This window comes from Bos indicus x Bos taurus, chromosome 9, assembly GCF_003369695.1.
Source record: "Bos indicus x Bos taurus breed Angus x Brahman F1 hybrid chromosome 9, Bos_hybrid_MaternalHap_v2.0, whole genome shotgun sequence".
NCBI classification, from domain to species: Eukaryota; Metazoa; Chordata; class Mammalia; order Artiodactyla; family Bovidae; genus Bos; species Bos indicus x Bos taurus.
The window spans coordinates 49,367,499-49,384,544 of NC_040084.1; the positions used below are offsets into that span (position 1 = coordinate 49,367,499).

Here is a 17,046-nt window from a genome sequence, read left to right on the forward strand (position 1 = left end):
TAAGAATGTTAGGAAGAATTGAGAGCAAAACAAATAAATGGCTATGGTGGTTAGAGTCCTAACATGAACACCACGACATAAACTTCCTCACCCTCAAGCCTTATTCTTTAATCACTGCAATAGCCAATACCATATATTATAGAATGTTATATTTCTCAGCCACATTTCCTATGGAACATCTATCTGCCATGTTGTTGTATCTTTTTCAGTTATGTTGATTCTTCCTTCTTAGTGGAAATGTCTAGGGAAGAGAGTTTCATTCAAGATTTTACAGTCAATCTTTGGCCTTCCTCCTGTTCTAAAATAATCTCAGGCTTAAATATTTCTGTTAATCTCCTTTTATTCCTAGTTCATCTGGCACAACACCCTTCCAAGGTTGTTGAAGTGTTCTTTTTAATTATTTTCTGTGGTGTAAGATGGGGATTCCCAGGTGACTCAGCAGTAAAGAATCCGCCCGCCAGTGCTGGAGACACAGGTTCAATCCCTGGGTTGGGAAAATCCCCTGGCAGAGGAAATGGCAACCCACTCCAGTATTCTGGCCTGGAAAATTCCATGGACAGAGGAACCTGGCAGGCTGTACAGTCCAAGGGGTCTCAGAGAGTTGGACGTTACTGAGCATGCATGCACCAAGCACATGGTGTTAGATATGCACGCACTTACGTAGATGAGGAATAAATGTTTATATAGGTGACAATTTATAGTACTCATTCACTGATCTAACCCTTTGGTCTTTAGGGTCAAATTAATTTTATTAATGTTTATTACCTTTATCATGGTGTTAATACTTACCAGCTTTGACTAAGGGTCTCCAAATTCCTATACAAAGAGTTTTAGCATCTCCTTTGAACTTGTTAGAAGTGCAAATTCTTGTCTTGCCTCAGACTTACTTATAGAAAGGGTATTGAGGGAAGGAGCAATGGTTTGTGTTTTTAATAAGCCTGCCAGGTGATTTTGATGGTTCTAAAATTTGAGCACTGTTGTCTTATTAAATGTAGTAGTTCACTTACAGGGTATCCTTAATCCTTACAGTAATCTTGTGACACTAGTAACTATGTCATAGAGGAAATGAGGATCAGAGATAAAATAATTTGTTCTCAATCACACTGCTATTTAACAAACTTCAAAGTAGAATTGTCTTTTTAAGATGATATGTCCTTCTTTCCTTTGAATACACTGAAACAGTATCAGTTACTTTAGCATTTTGGTACTGTGAGTGATTGTTGTCTGAACTTTTACTTTTCATTAATTTTAATCAGCATCTTATTTGAAAAACAGTTTCTTTGACAAGTCAAATAACAGAACCAGAACTCAAATTCACATACTTTCTTTCCTAGTCCAGAACTGATTCCCTGGTACATTCTTAAATGGCTTTTTCAACTAAAAATAAGTATATAAAATATTTTTAATTCCATTAACCTAACAAACCCCGAGTTAAAAACATAAGCAGTTCAATAAAACAGTTAAAACTTATCAGCATTATTGACTTGAATCTACTCTTCTAATCTTATTTTAATGACACATGCCCATTTAACTGCTGTTTGGTTACCAGCAGTGTTTCTAAGATTAATTTGGAGTTATTTCTGCTAAATGAAACAGTGCTGTCCTCTCTGTTAGTTATCATTTTCATATGAGCCTATTTAAATTAATTAACCAAATTAGCAAACCATAAAATCAAGTATGTTTATAGAGACCCAAAACCTTGTAATGGCTTATATTGAAGCCTCTAGACAGAAAATTCTTAATAAGAAAAAGAGTTTATTTTACTGAACAAGACATGATGTATTCTTTAATAAAAAGAAATTGCTACTTTAAGTTGTAACTAATATTTCTCTTGGCTGCAGTAGAAAACAATTTGCAAAATGATAAGTTGACAAGTCAGACTGAAATAATTAATGAAGATTTAGGGTCATATTTTATTTTCCCTTATGTTTTCCATATCTGTTATTTTAACAGGATTTACATAATATGCTATTTGAGTTATGGAGAATAGAAATCTTGTTGTATTCTAAAACTCTTGCCCATCTGGAAAACGACCCTGGGGCAATACTAATTATATAAAATATCTTAATAATATCTGATATTTCATATGTATAGGTAAATAAAGATAGGTTATTAGGGAATCTTTGTAGTGGTGATTTTACTTATGTTTCCTTTTGAACTCCTTTTAATTTAGAAAAAGAAAACTAAGTTGGTGGTAATCATTAACTGTTTTCACACAGTAATACAGTGGTGATCTCAATAGTTGTTAATAATTAAGTTTTTAGCCCCTACCACTTGATATTTTTACTCAGTCGGTTTTAGGGAAGGACTGAGAAATCTATTTTAACAAGCCCCAGCAGTAATTCTGAGGAAGTGGCCCCTGGGCCTCAGTGTAAGAAACTTTGAAAGAGAATCTACTTCTTCAAGCTAACACACTGAAACCACAAGGGCTAAATACTCTATAGACTACCATAGCTTTTTCCATGCAGACTGCACCCAGCTTCTACACCCAGGAAGGGTCAGTTCCTAGTGATTCTGTCTTGCCATAACAGTGCAGCTCCAATTTGGTGCTTGGACAGACTTTTCATAGTTTCCCTGGTGCTTTGGCCACTGTTTGGCACTCAGTAGGTATGTGTATACATCCTGGCAAGGATGAATAAAGGAAACCAACTAGCTCCATGTTTACCATTGCTGTTATCCACACTTCATCTGTCTTTTGGATCAGTTCCCTAAATTATTTCCAGTTTTATCTCCCTCCTTAAATTGTATAGAAGGGACCATGCCTTATCCATTTTCATATGTCTCTCAACAGTATTTTACACACACATGGCCAATAAATATATATTAAGTAAAAAAAAATATTTTGTGCTTATTAAATCCAGTTTGAGTTTGAGTGAACTCCGGGAGTTGGTGATGGACAGGGAGGCCTGGCGTGCTGCGATTCATGGGGTTGCAAAGAGTCAGACACGACTGAGCGACTGAACTGAACTGAATCCATCACACAAGATTCCCATCTCTATGAGGATAGGGACTTTGTGTCTTTTTCACAGCAGTTTTCTCAGGGCTTGGTAGTGACTACATGCCCAGAAATGTTTAAGCAAATTAATAAAATATAAGTAATTTAAATAAATAAAATAATAAAATATAACTTCATTCTAATTGAGATTTTCTTAAAATTTAATGTTGGGGTAAATGAGATTTTGTGTGTGGTCAAATATATTTTTATATAAAAGAAAAAAGTCTGCCTTACTTACCCTTTAAAAAGAAATTCATAGTTGAAATGCCCTTACCTTTAAGAAGAAAAGATGGTGGAATTTGACAGATTATAAATTGGTGAAGCTTCAGCACAGCATTATGGTTAACAGAATATTCTATCTAAATTAGTATTAAACAATTTATGTCAGGAATTATGAAAATATCATAATGAACATAATGTCAACATATCTTTGGCATCCTCTGAGGTAAAGATGACTCCTCAGAAAGCTAGAAAGCCTATGAAAAGCAGATTTATTTTTTGGTTTTTTTTTTTTTTTGGCAGGGGTGGTTGAAAATAAGGAAATCAAAAAATTTTCTAAGTATCCATGAAACTTACTGAAATACATTTTATCATTCCATCAGAAATATGCTTATGATCATATTTCTTTTCAAATCACATTAGTATCAGAAAATAAGTTCAGTCAGTCAGTTCAGTCACTCAGTCAAGTCCAGCTATTTGTGACCCCATGTACTGCAGCACGACTGCAGCACACCAGGCTTCCCTGTCCATCACTAATGCCCAGAGCTTGCTCAAACTTAAGTCCATCAAGTCAGTGATGCCATCCAACCATCTCATCCTCTGTCATCCCCTTCTCCTCCTGCCTTCAATCTTTCCCAGCATCAGGGTCTTTTCCGGTGAGTCAGCTCTTTGCATCAGGTGGCCAAAATATTGGAGTTACAGCTTCAGCCTCAGTCCTTCAAATGAACATTCAGGACTGATCTCCTTTGGGATGGACTGGTTAGATCTCCTTGCAGTCCAAGGGACTCTCAAGAGTCTTCTCCAGCACCACAGTTCAGAAGCATCAATTCTTCGGCTCTCAGCTTTATTTATAGTCCAACTTTGACATCCATACATGACTACTGGAAAAACCATAGCTTTGACTATATGGACCTTTGTCGGCAAAGTACTGTCTCTGCTTTTTAATATGCTGTCTAGGTTGGTCATAGCATTTCTTCCAAGGAGCAAGTGTCTTTTTATTTCATGGCTGCAGTCACCATCTGCAGTGATTTTGGAGTCCAAAAAAAGTCTGTCACTGTTTCCATTGTTTCCCCCTCTATTTGCCATGAAGTAGTGAGACCGGATGCCATGATCTTAGTTTTCTGAATGTTGAGTTTTAAGCCAACTTTTTCACTCTCCTCTTTCCTTTTCATCAAGAAGCTCTTTATTTCTTCTTCACTTTCTGCCATAAGGGTGGTGTCATCTGCATATCTGAGGATATTGGTATTTCTCCTAGCAATCTTGAGTCCAGCTTCATCCAGCCCGGCATTTCGCATGATGTACTCTGCATATAAATTAAATAAGCAGGGTGACAATATACAGCCTTGAGGTACTCCTTTCCCGATTTGGAACCCGTCTGTTCCATGTCCGGCTCTAACTGTTGCTTCTTGATTTGCATACAGATTTCCCAGAAGGCAGGTCAGGTGGTCTGGGATTCCCATCTCTTGAAGAATTTTCCAGTTTGTTGTGGTCCACACAGTCAAAGGCTTTGGCATAGTCAATAAAGCAGAAATAGATGTTTTTCTGTAACTCTTTTGCTTTTTTGATGATCCAACGGATGTTGGCAATTTGATCTCTGGTTCTTCTGCCCTTTCTAAATTCAGATTGCACATCTGAAAGTTCTCGGTTCATGTACTGTTAAAGTCTGGCTTGGAGAATTTTGAATATTGCTTTGCTAACATGTGAGATGAGTGCAATTGTGCAGTAGTTTGAGCATTCTTTGGCATTGCCTTTCTTTGGGATTGGAATGAAAACTGACCTTTTCCAGTCCTGTGGCCACTGCTGAGTTTTCCAAATTTGCTGGCATATTGAGTGCAGTGCTTTCACAGCATCATCTTTTAGGATATGAAATAGCTCAACTGGAATTCCATCACCTCCACTAGCTTTGTTCGTAGTGATGCTTCCTAAAGCCCACTTGACTTCGAATTCCAGGATGTCTGGCTCTAGGTGAGGGATCACAACATTGTGGTTATCTGGGTCATGAAGATCTTTTTTGTATAGTTCTTCTGTGTATTGTTGCCATCTCTTCTTAATATCTTCTGCTTCTGTTAGGTCCATACCATTTCTGTCATTTATTGAACCCATCTTTGCATGAAATTTTCCATTGATATCTCTAATTTTCTTGAAGAGATCTCTAGTCTTTCCCATTCTGTTGTTTTCCTCTATTTCTTTACATTGATCACTGAGGAAGGCTTTCTTATCTCTCCTTGTTATTCTATGGAACTCTGCATTCAAATGGGTATATCTTTTCTTTACTCCTTTGCTTTTAGCTTCTCCTTTTCTCAGCTATCTGTAAGGCCTCCTCAGACAACCATTTTGCTTTTTTGCATTTCTTTTCCTTGGGGATGGTGTTGTTCCCTGCTCCCTGTACAATGTCACGAACCTCCATCCATAGTTCTTCAGGTACTCTGTCTGTCAGATCTAATCCCTTGATCTATTTGTCACTTCCACTGTATAATCATAAGGGATTTGATTTAGATCATACTTGAAGGTCTAGTGGTTTCTCCTACTTTCTTCAATTTAAGTCTGAAATTCACAAGAAGGGGTTCATGATCTGAACCACAGCTGGATCCTGGTCTTGTTTTTGCTGACTGTATAGAGCTTCCCCATCTTTGGCTGCAAAGTATATAATCAGTCTTATTTCAGTGTTGTCCATCTAGTGATGTCCATGTGTAGAGTCATCTCTTGTGTTGTTGGAAGAAGATATTTGATATGACCAGTGCATCCTCTTGGCAAATCTCTTTAGCCTTTGCCCTGCTTCATTTTGTACTCCAAAGCCAAATTTTCTTGTTACTCCAGGTATTTCTTGACTTCCTACTTTTGCATTCTAGCCCCCTATAATGAAAAGGACATGTTTTTTGGGTGTTAGTTCTCGAAGGTCTTCATAGAACCATTGAACTTCAGCTTTTTCAGCATTACTGGTTGGGCATATACTTGGATTAATGTGATATTGAATGGTTTGCCTTGGAAATGAACAGAGGTCATTCAGTTTTTTTGAGATTGCACCCAAATACTGCATTTCAGACTCTTCTGTTAACTATGAGGGCTACTCCATTTCTTCTAAGGGATTCTTGCCCACAGTAGTAGATATACGGGTCATCTGAGTTAAATATGCCCATTCCTTAGAGCACTGATAAAGTGTGAATACTCCAGCTTTATGTCCTTGAAGGCTGTGATATACTTATGTTAAATTTTACCAAATGACCTAGCATGCTGGTTCTATTTTCTCTGTAAACACTTTGGGAGATTTTCGTTGAGTAACTTCTGGTCTTCTCCAGAATATCCATTCTCCTTTACTTTTAATACACCCTAATGAGTGTCACTTAAGTATTCTAGTTTCTTGAACAATAGTTATCTCAGATTTTACTTCACTATTAATTTTATCGGATCCCATATGTGAAACATTCCCTTTGACAAGTTTATTGTGGGCTAATGCGAAGAGTTGACTCATTGGAAAAGACCCTGATGCTGGGAGGAATTGGGGGCAGGAGGAGAAGGGGACAACAGAGGATGAGATGACTGGATGGCATCACTGACTCGATGTACATGAGTTTGGGTGAACTCCAGGAGTTGGTGATGGACAGGGAGGCCTGGCGTGCTGCAATTCATGGGGTCACAAAGAGTTGGACACGACTGAGTGACTGAACTGAACTGAATCATTAAGTTGGCCAAAAAGTTCATTCAGCTTTGCAATTCGATATCACGGAAAAACCTGAACAGAGTTTTTTGCCAACCCACTATAAGGTTCAGTTCAGTTCAGTCGCTCAGTCATGTCCGACTCTTTGTGACCAAAGTATTGGAGCATCAAAGTCTTTTCCAGTGAGTCAACTCTTCACATGAAGTGGCCAAAGTATTGGAGTTTCAGCTTTAGCATGAGTCCTTCCAAAGAACACCCAGAACTGATCTCCTTTAGAATGGACTGGTTGGATCTTCTTGCAGTCCAAGGGACTCAAGAGTCTTCTCCAACACCACAATTCAAAAGCATCAGTTCTTTGGCGCTCAGCTTTCTTCAGAGTCCAACTCTCACATCCATACATGACCACTGGAAAAACCATAGCCTTGACTAGATGGACCTTTTTTGGCAAAGTAATGTTTCTGCTTTTGAATATGCTATCTAGGTGGTCATAACTTTCCTTCCAAGGAGTAAGTGTCTTTTAATTTCATGGCTACAGTCACCATCTGCAGTGATTTTGGAGCCCCCAAAAATAAAGTCTGACACTGTTTCCACTGGTTCACCATCTATTTCCCATGAAGTGATGGGACTAGATGCCATGATCTTCGTTTTCTCAATGTTGAGCTTTAAGCCAACTTTTTCACTCTCCTCTTTTACTTTCATCAAGAGGCTTTTTAGTTCCTCTTCACTTTCTTCCATAAGAGTGGTGTCATCTGCATATCTAAGGTTATTGATATTTCTCCCGGCAATCTTGATTCCAGCTTGTGCTCCTTCCAGCCCAGCGTTTCTCATGATGTACTCTGCATATATGTTAAATAAGCAGGGTGACAATATATAGCCTTGATGTACTCCTTTTCATATTTGGAACCAGTCTTTTGTTCCATGTCCAGTTCTAACTGTTGCTTCCTGACCTGCATATAGGGTTCTCAAGAGGCAGGTCAGGTGGTCTGGTATTCCCATCACTTTCAGAATTTTCCACAGTTTATTGTGATCCACACAGTCAAAGGTTACTATGGGTTAATTATATAGCATGAGCTCTAGATATGTATCATTCTGTCTCCTTTCTGGTCAGACCTCCTTCCCATTTTCACTTTTGTTGAAAGTGTATGCAGGTCAAAATGATCTCTTACTCAGGTCAACTCCCATGAGCATATTAATTTTCTGACTAAAAGCAGTCTGTTACATATCCTTCTAAATGTGTAGCCTGAGATAACACCAAAGTTCCAGCTTCTGGGAAAACACAGTTGACAGAAAAACATGGAGAGGCAAGAATTAGGAATTGGTCATGGCTCTTTCAGAAGGCTGGGGTTCAACTATGAAGGGAGGGGACAGGAGAGTGGAGACCAAAGAAGAAACATCACATAGAAGAGAAGGCGGGACCTGATAGACAGCAAATGCAGACTGCCAGTCATTCCCTGATTTTACTGTCTTTTCTGCCTGACTACTATCCCTGAAAGGATGTTTATCCTCTTCCTCTTGACAAAGCATCCGGACACTCAACTTCCCCTAATTCAGATTTCCACTGTCACTTTGTAGAAAGGCTGCCACAACAGAAAATTCCAAATACCTCTCTAGAAGCTTTGTCTTCTCCAGCAGTCCCCTAAACTCTATTTTAAAAGGTTGTTCTTAGACACGATTTCATCCAAAGAAAAGTGATCTTTATTGTTTTCAGTTTCCTTAAACATCTTAATGATACTGGCAGTTTCATTGACTGGGGAGAATAAGGCTCTAGTATGTTTTTATACTCTGTCCTCATAATATATGATTGTGCTAATGAATCACATCTTCAGAAGAAAAATGCATAAATTAAATTTCACATTTTATATAATCCATTAATTTCATTTTGACATCTGCCTATCTTTTAGGATTAATGATAAACAAAACCATGGTATTGACTTTTATTTAACTTGCCTTTATCCAAATGCAATTTGTTCTAAAATAAGCAAATGTTGACATGTTCATAAACTAGGGGTTTATTTTGAAAAGTTAATAGTTGTTTATATACTGTGATTTCCAGACCAATATTAAGCTATCTCTTAATAAATGTGAATATTAAATCCACTGTTTTCCTTTATTTTAGGTGATGGTGTTTGTACATGCTCGAAATGCCACTGTAAGAACAGCTATGTCTCTAATAGAGAGAGCCAAGAATAATGGCCAGATTTGCTACTTTTTACCTACTCAAGGACCTGAATATGGACATGCAGAAAAACAGGTAGGGAACAAATGACAAAACGATACAAGAACTAAAATACATAATGTGCCAGATATTTTATTTATGAAAGATCCATGGTCTCTAATTTCCAATAAGTTAAATTATAGAATTATCATGTTATAATTTTACTTTTTTCTTGACTTTCAAAGGATCTCAGTGCTTGATGTGTTCAATTAGCACTTTTTTCTATGTGATTATAATTGTAATATTTAGTTCTCTTTAAAATATAGTTAAAGTGTAAAATAGTTAAATATTCTAAAGTCTGTTAATGTCTAATGGATTCTTCTTTTAAAGATAAGTTTTTTTAAGTTTCTAGGGTAAACATGGACAGATATAAACAAAAGCTCTTTTTTAAAAAAACATTTTATTTTATTTTGGAGTAAAACCAATTAACACTGTTATGGTAGTTTCAGGTGGACAGCAGAAGGACTCCGCCACACATACACATGTATCCATTCTCCTGCAAGCTCCCCTCCCATCCATGCTGCCACATAACATTGAGGAGTGAAAGAGTCGTGTCTGACTCTTTGCAGCCCCATAGACTGTAGCCCACCAGTCTCCTCTGTCCTTGGGCTTTCCCAGGCAAGAATACTGGAGTGGTAGCCATTCCCTTCTCCAGGGGATCTTCCCAACCCAGGGATCAAACCCTGGCCTCCAACATCGCAGGCAGATTCTTTGCCATGTGAGCCACCAGGGAATTCCCTATAAATAACATAAACAAAAGCTCTTTTTGAGAGTGCAAGTTTGAGACCCAAAAGATTCAGAACAACTGCCTTGCTATTCAGTATATAGTCAAAGGGCCTGAAAAGTCTGGGTCCTTGTTAGAAAGGCAAAGCCTCAGCACCCCCACCCCTGTTGTGATTTACTGCCTCCTGGAAATTAGGTTGCCTTATTATGCTATCTCAGAGACGGCAATGGCACCCCACTCCAGTACTCTTGCCTGGAAAATCCCATGGATGGAGGAGCCTGGAAGGCTGCAGTCCATAGGGTCGCTGAGGGTCAGGCACGACTGAGTGACTTCACTTTCATTTTCACTTTCCTGCATTGGAGAAGGAAATGGCAACCCACTCCAATGTTCTTACCTGGAGAATCCCAGGGACAGGGGAGCCTGGTGGGCTGCCATCTCTGGGGTCGCAGAGTCGGACACGACTGAAGTAACTTAGCAGCAGCAATCTGCATTTCTGCTTGATTCCCAGAGGATATCTGCACATGATAGTTTGAGAAGCACATCTCTAGGTTATTTGGGTATTGATAGTATTCAAAGATTTACCAAACATTTTGTTTACTCATATCAAATAATGATTTAGATAGAGGGGACAGACTACAGCCTGAGGGCCAAACGTGGCAATTTTTGTAATTAGTTTGTTTTTTGTAATTAGTTTAATTAGAAAATAGTCAGAGCCCTTCCTTTATCTTCTATGAATGTCTTTACACATGGGGGGAAAATTGAGTACTTTCTATCGAGATTTACGGAGAAGGCAATGGCACACCACTCCAGTACTCTTGCCTGGAAAATACCATGGATGGAGGGGCCTGGTAGGCTGCAGTCCATGGGATCGCTAAGAGTCAGACAGGACTGAGCGACTTCACTTTCACTTTTCACTTTCATGCATTGGAGAAGGAAATGGCAACCCACTCCAGTGTTCTTGCCTGGACAATCCCAGGGACGGGGAAGCCTGGTAGGCTACCGTCTATGGGGTCACACAGAGTCAGACACGACTGAAGTGACTTAGCATAGCATAGCATAGAGAGATTTATGGCTCACAAAACCGAAAATGCCCTTTATCCCATTTGCAGAAAATTTTGCCTTGATTTAAAGCTATACAAATAAATTTTTAATTTTAAAAAAAACTGCATGCATAAAATGGTGGGAACTTCAAAATATTTTGTATGCATAAGATTGAAGTGATATTTGCTGAGCAGCTGCTACATATGCTCTTACCTTCATACTTACTAGCTTAATAAGATGTATTTGGTTATTAGGATTGTGCTGTAAATTTTACCATTTTGCATTGATATTTTAAATTCTATCTGTGATAATCTGGTACAGGTTGTTTTGAATGTCAGATTCTCTTTCAGTGTAACTACAAAATTTATGCATTTGTTTCTCTTTATAATTTTCTATTACATACCACTTATGCAGCTTTGTATTCTTCCAGTTATCTATTAATTATGAATTTATGAGAGTCTTTGAAAAGTCAGGTCAGCATTCATAAGTCTTGTTTCATTTTCTTTGGAAATACAGAGCAGCTCTATTGTGTTTAAAAGCCAAGCCTTGAGAGCCACCTTGTGGATTTCTGGTTATTTCATACCTCTCCATTCTGAGAGTCATTGCTGTTCTAAATCATACAAGTTTATTGTTTCATTGTGATAATATTCAGTATTTATCAAGAATTTACTTGAGCCAGGCACTGTTTTCATTGCTTTCTATTACTTACTCAGTGGTCACAACTTATGATGTAGGTTTGTACTGTTATTATCTCTTGATGTGACATATATGCATAAGTAATTGAAATATAGCATTAAATAGTCTAAAGCATATAGAAATAGTTTATGTAGAGACATTTTCAAATGATATTTATTTAAGGCCACACCACCAAACATGTAATCACAGAACTCTAAACTGGAAAAAAAAAAAAAAGTAGAGAAATGTAGGGTTTTTCTACAGTTAGGTAGACTTGGAAACCCCTAATCATTTTATTGAACCCTTTTTTGGATATTTTTATTATACTTGATTTTTATCCTGACCTACTTGTTATTATTTTTTTGAACAAGGGTGGATTCCACCGAGATTTATTAATAAGTACATATTTTCAAGGAACATTGTCCTTGTCTCCGTTATATTTTTTAATATAGTATTTGGCTGATTGTAGCTACCCTAAAACTACCTTTCTTGTTTGCCTTTTGAAGAGATGTTCTCACTTTAGTTATCTCATTTGACAGAATGCCACTATTCTGTCTTTTAAAGATTCTCATCCCTATTTTACAAATAAGAAAACTGAGAAAAAAGAATAAATCTTCCCAGAGACTCCTGTGTAGTAAGTGGAGCTGTGATTTGAATTAGTCTGACTCCAAAGTCTGCCTTTCCACCACCCATTTCACAAACAGTGCATCCTGTTTGTCCAAAAGTGAATATATCAAACCCAACCTGTGGTTTGCTAAAGGCTTTAGAGCTTTGAGTTTGTGGTTTGGTTTTGTTTTTTTAATTAAGTGGAAGAACATTTCTTCGGCCCAACTATATCCTAAAGAAAGATTTAAAACAGTTGGCCCCTCCACCACGGAAGTTATTTTATAACAAAAGATATTCTGAATGTTTTCTCAAAGCTCTAGAATTTTAGTTTATTCTTCTAGTACAGGATATATGTTTGTTCCTATTCCTTGAAATGCCTTTTAAACTTGAATAGTATTAACTTTCAAGCAATCTAAGGACACTATTACCATGGTGGTAGGAGATATTTCTTCTCATGAATTTGAAAAATGGAAAATTAAGTATTCAAAACATGAAAATTAGTAGGTAAATTTGCTATGGTAGTACATAAAAATTTAGTCTCATGACTCCTATTGCTGGAAATACAGCTCAATACCTATTGTGCCATAGCCATACTTTACTCCTAAGTGTTTAACCATCTCAATTCCTAACTCACCAAGTATGGTTTTTAAAAAGCATTTCTTCACAGTTTTATTCAACATACAGTCACTTTATTTGTTAAATAATAAAAAAGACTCATTATGGATTTTTTTTCATGGAGTTGGGGGAGTGGTGTGTGTATATAATAAGGCTATGTCTGTACCTTAATCACAGCTGAAAATGAATCTCTTCTTCCCAGTAGCAGTTATATTTCAAGACCCCTCATGCCAGTCCCATCTTTGATTTCTTTTTTTTTTTTTTTGCACAAAATGAATCTCTCTATATTTCCTCCTTTATCCAAAGATATCTTTTCATTTAAAAATCCTTGTATACCTGTGGCGGATTCATTTCTTTTTCTTTATTTTTTTTTATTTTTTATTTATTTTTTTTTAATTTTTAAACTTTACAATATTGTATTAGTTTTGCCAAATATCGAAATGAATCTACCACAGGTATACCCGCGTTCCCCATCCTGAACCCTCCTCCCTCCTCCCTCCCCTACCCTCCCTCTGGGTCATCCCAGTGCACCAGCCCCAAGCATCCAGTATCGTGCATCGAACCTGGACTGGTGACTCGTTTCATACATGATATTATACATGTTTCAATACCATTCTCCCAAATCTTCCCACCCTCTCCCTCTCCCACAGAGTCCATAAGACTGATCTATACATCGGTGTCTCTTTTGCTGTCTCGTACACAGGGTTATTGTTACCATCTTTCTAAATTCCATATATATGTGTTAGTATACTGTATTGGTGTTTTTCTTTCTGGCTTACTTCACTCTGTATAATAGGTTCCAGTTTTATCCATCTCATTAGAACTGATTCAAATGTATTCTTTTTAATGGCTGAGTAATACTCCATTGTGTATATGTACCATTGCTTTCTTATCCATTCATCTGCTGATGGGCATCTAGGTTGCTTCCATGTCCTGGCTATTATAAACAGTGCTGCAATGAACATTGGGGTACACGTGTCTCTTTCCCTTCTGGTTTCCTCAGTGTGTATGCCCAGCAGTGGGATTGCTGGATCATAAGGCAGTTCTATTTCCAGTTTTTTAAGGAATCTCCACACTGTTCTCCATAGTGGCTGTACTAGTTTGCATTCCCACCAACAGTGTAAGAGAGTTCCCTTTTCTCCACACCCCCTCCAGCATTTATTGCTTGTAGACTTTTGGATCGCAGCCATTCTGACTGGCGTGAAATGGTACCTCATAGTGGTTTTGATTTGCATTTCTCTGATAATGAGTGATGTTGAGCATCTTTTCATGTGTTTGGTAGCCATCTGTATGTCTTCTTTGGAGAAATGTCTATTTAGTTCTTTGGCCCATTTTTTGATTGGGTCATTTATTTTTCTGGAGTTGAGCTGTAGGAGTTGCTTGTATATTTTTGAGATTAGAAATTCACTCCCAGGTGCAAAACCAACTGCTATTTCCAAATTGTCCACTGAAACAGGAAAATACAGAACAGAAAGTGAAGTACTCTGAGAGTAACTTAAGCTATAAGGATGGTACTTGCAATTCTCCTAGAGGAAGGGAGCATCTCAGGAATTCCAAATGAGGCCCATAGTAAGAGGGCACATTGACAAAAAGCTTTGGCTCTGACTTCACCTCAGAGGCCCTGTGGCCTTAAACACCTAAACTTTCTCTTCTATCAAGTGGAATAATAATGGGGTAAATAATACCTGTTCTAGTAGTTTACTGTGAGAGACAAATGGAATGATATACGAAATTATTTTGCAAACTAGCTGAAAAATGAAAACATTACATGTCATATTATGGTAATCTACTTCTAGAAATTTACTTTGCATATTATTTTCACCCTCTCCCACAGAGAAACTCTTCTTAAGAAATCACTATTTTCGATAAGATAGAACATACTTTAGGGAATAGCGACAGTAGATTGTGTTTATTCATAGAAGTTTATCATTAGGGATACAGACATTTTCACTGGGTAAGTGATTGTTTTTAATTATAATTTTAAGTTGAATAAATTATTCCAATTAGAATCTTCAGATTCTGTTTCACTCTCCATCTCAATGAAATAAATTCTTTCCTTTAGGGACAAAACTTTTAACAGGCATTAAATATTTTAGTACTAAGATGGGTATTCCCACCCACTCTGTACCATATTTCTCTGATTTATGGACATCAATGTGGTTCAATTTTTTACGTATATTAGTGATATTAAAAGTTTTCCTTATAAATAGATATGAGCTTCCATGGTAGCTCAGGCAGTAAAGAAATCACCTGCAATGCAGGAGACCCGGGTCGGGAAGATCTCCTGGAGGAGGGCATGGCAACCCACTCCAGTATTCTTGCCTGGAGAATCCTATGGACAGAGGAGCCTGGCGGGCTACAGTCCTTTGGGGTTTCAAAGAGTCAGACATGACTGAGTGACTAACACACACAGGTAGATATGGTCTATCATGCAGCAAGTCTCATGAATGTAGTTATTAGGGGTATCTATTAAGCAAATCAGAACACTAGAAAAAAGCCAGTAATGGTATGTACCCTCAAGCTACTTTGAAGTATCATTTTATGACTTTTTAATATTATCTGTATCTACCAACCATCTCCTGTTTTCATAGGTTAGCCTTAGCCTTTGCCTAAGTTATAGGAATTAGGATTTGATATAAGTTATCAGATACTTAATATTGATAGCCTTAATTATTTCTGCTTTAGCAGCTTTCCAGCATCACTATAGCCTAATAAAATTAGAATTTCCTCTTCCGGGAATAGATGATATCTGTTAGCTAAAGAGAGTAGCAGGTGCCTAATAACCCCCTTTCTCTTACTTTTTTACTTTAAATAAATGTAAAATGTTATCTCAGAGTTTATTCTTTCCTCAGGCATATCAACCCCCTTTCCTTCTGAAGGCTAATATATTAATTCTGCTGTCTGTCTGTAACCTCATAAAAAGAATGTTAAAAGTATATTAACTTTTAAGTGAAATCAAAGAAAATTAATTAAACAATAGATCTAAGTGTTTAATTGGATTTTTGGAGGCATGACTTTTTCATTTTCAAAGGGAAATAGTCACTTTAGCATAAAGACTGAATCCAGGCAAACCTGGGTTTTAATCTTGACTCACACACTCTAACATATCAGTCTTTTGCCTTCCTTGGGCTACAATTTGTCATAAACAAAATGAAAATGAGGTAACATAGATCTTGCCAGTCACATAGTAGACACTCTGTAAATGGTTATGTATGAACTTTGAAGGTAAAGAAGATGACAGCTTTAAAGAATAGTAGATGCGACAACATTTAAATTTGAAGGTTTTGGACAACAAAAAATATTATATTAAATTGTAAAAAGTAATAAATAGGTTGGGGAAATATTAGTCACAAATACAACAGACTAGTTAATATCTATATCTTTAGATGTTGTACTTACTATGTTTAATAACTAAAACATGATTTCCAATAAGTAAATGAAGAAAAGAAGGAAATAAAATAGATAAACTATGGGCAAAAATTACTAAAGTTGTATAAATTAATAGACTGTATATTCTTAAACTGAATAAATTATCAAACACTAAAAATGATAACATCAAATTCTGAAGGTGATTTGAGGATTTCGCATACTCCTAGATTTCCTGTTGCAGTAATCAGTTCAGTTCTTTTTAAAAAGTTTTTGGTAACATATTTTAAGAGCCAAACTTTTTTTCAGAGCCTTTAACCTTGAAATACTAAATCTGAGAATCTTTCCTTGGAAAAGTTAATGTACACTAAGAGTTTTATCCAAACATATTATATATAATGAAAAAATTACAGACAGCTAAATATCCAAAACTAGGTGAATTTTAAAGTATGGACAGTTAATTCAATTAAATATGATATACCTACTAAGAAAACTGATTTTAGAGTATATTAGACATCCAGTTCTAAATATGTCAATTTTAGTTCAGCTGATCAAATGTGCCTCTCTAAATAAATGACCGAATGAGGCAAGACATACAATCCCACAGAGGATTTAGAAATATATATATAAGGAAAGAAAAATGTGGCATATAACATGAAAGAATGAACAGTTCAATGGGAAGACAAAAAGAGATTAATTTAAGCTGGTGGTCTTGTATTTCAGTAATCAACAACAACAAAAGAGTAATCAAGGACATTTTACAAAAAAAAAAAAAAAGGAAGAAAGAAAAGTAAAGGACATTCCAAGAGAAAAAGAACGAGAACATGGGCAAAGGGAACCAATTCATATATTTGAAAAATGAGAGGGTTTCTTGACCACTGGACTGTAAAGTGAAGGAAGGGCCAAGTACATAGATTTTGGTCAGAATTTAGAGG

At 36.8% G+C, this 17,046-nt stretch overlaps 1 protein-coding gene across 1 annotated transcript in view; it reads left to right on the forward strand.

The window, feature by feature from the left end:
• ASCC3 (activating signal cointegrator 1 complex subunit 3) overlaps window positions 1-17,046 on the forward strand; it is a 334,203-nt gene that overhangs the window by 172,526 nt on the left and 144,631 nt on the right. Inside the window, exon 14 of the mRNA XM_027551338.1 lies at window positions 8,986-9,120. Within this exon, the coding sequence (XP_027407139.1) occupies window positions 8,986-9,120 (135 nt within the window). The remainder of the gene's footprint in view (window positions 1-8,985; window positions 9,121-17,046) is intronic.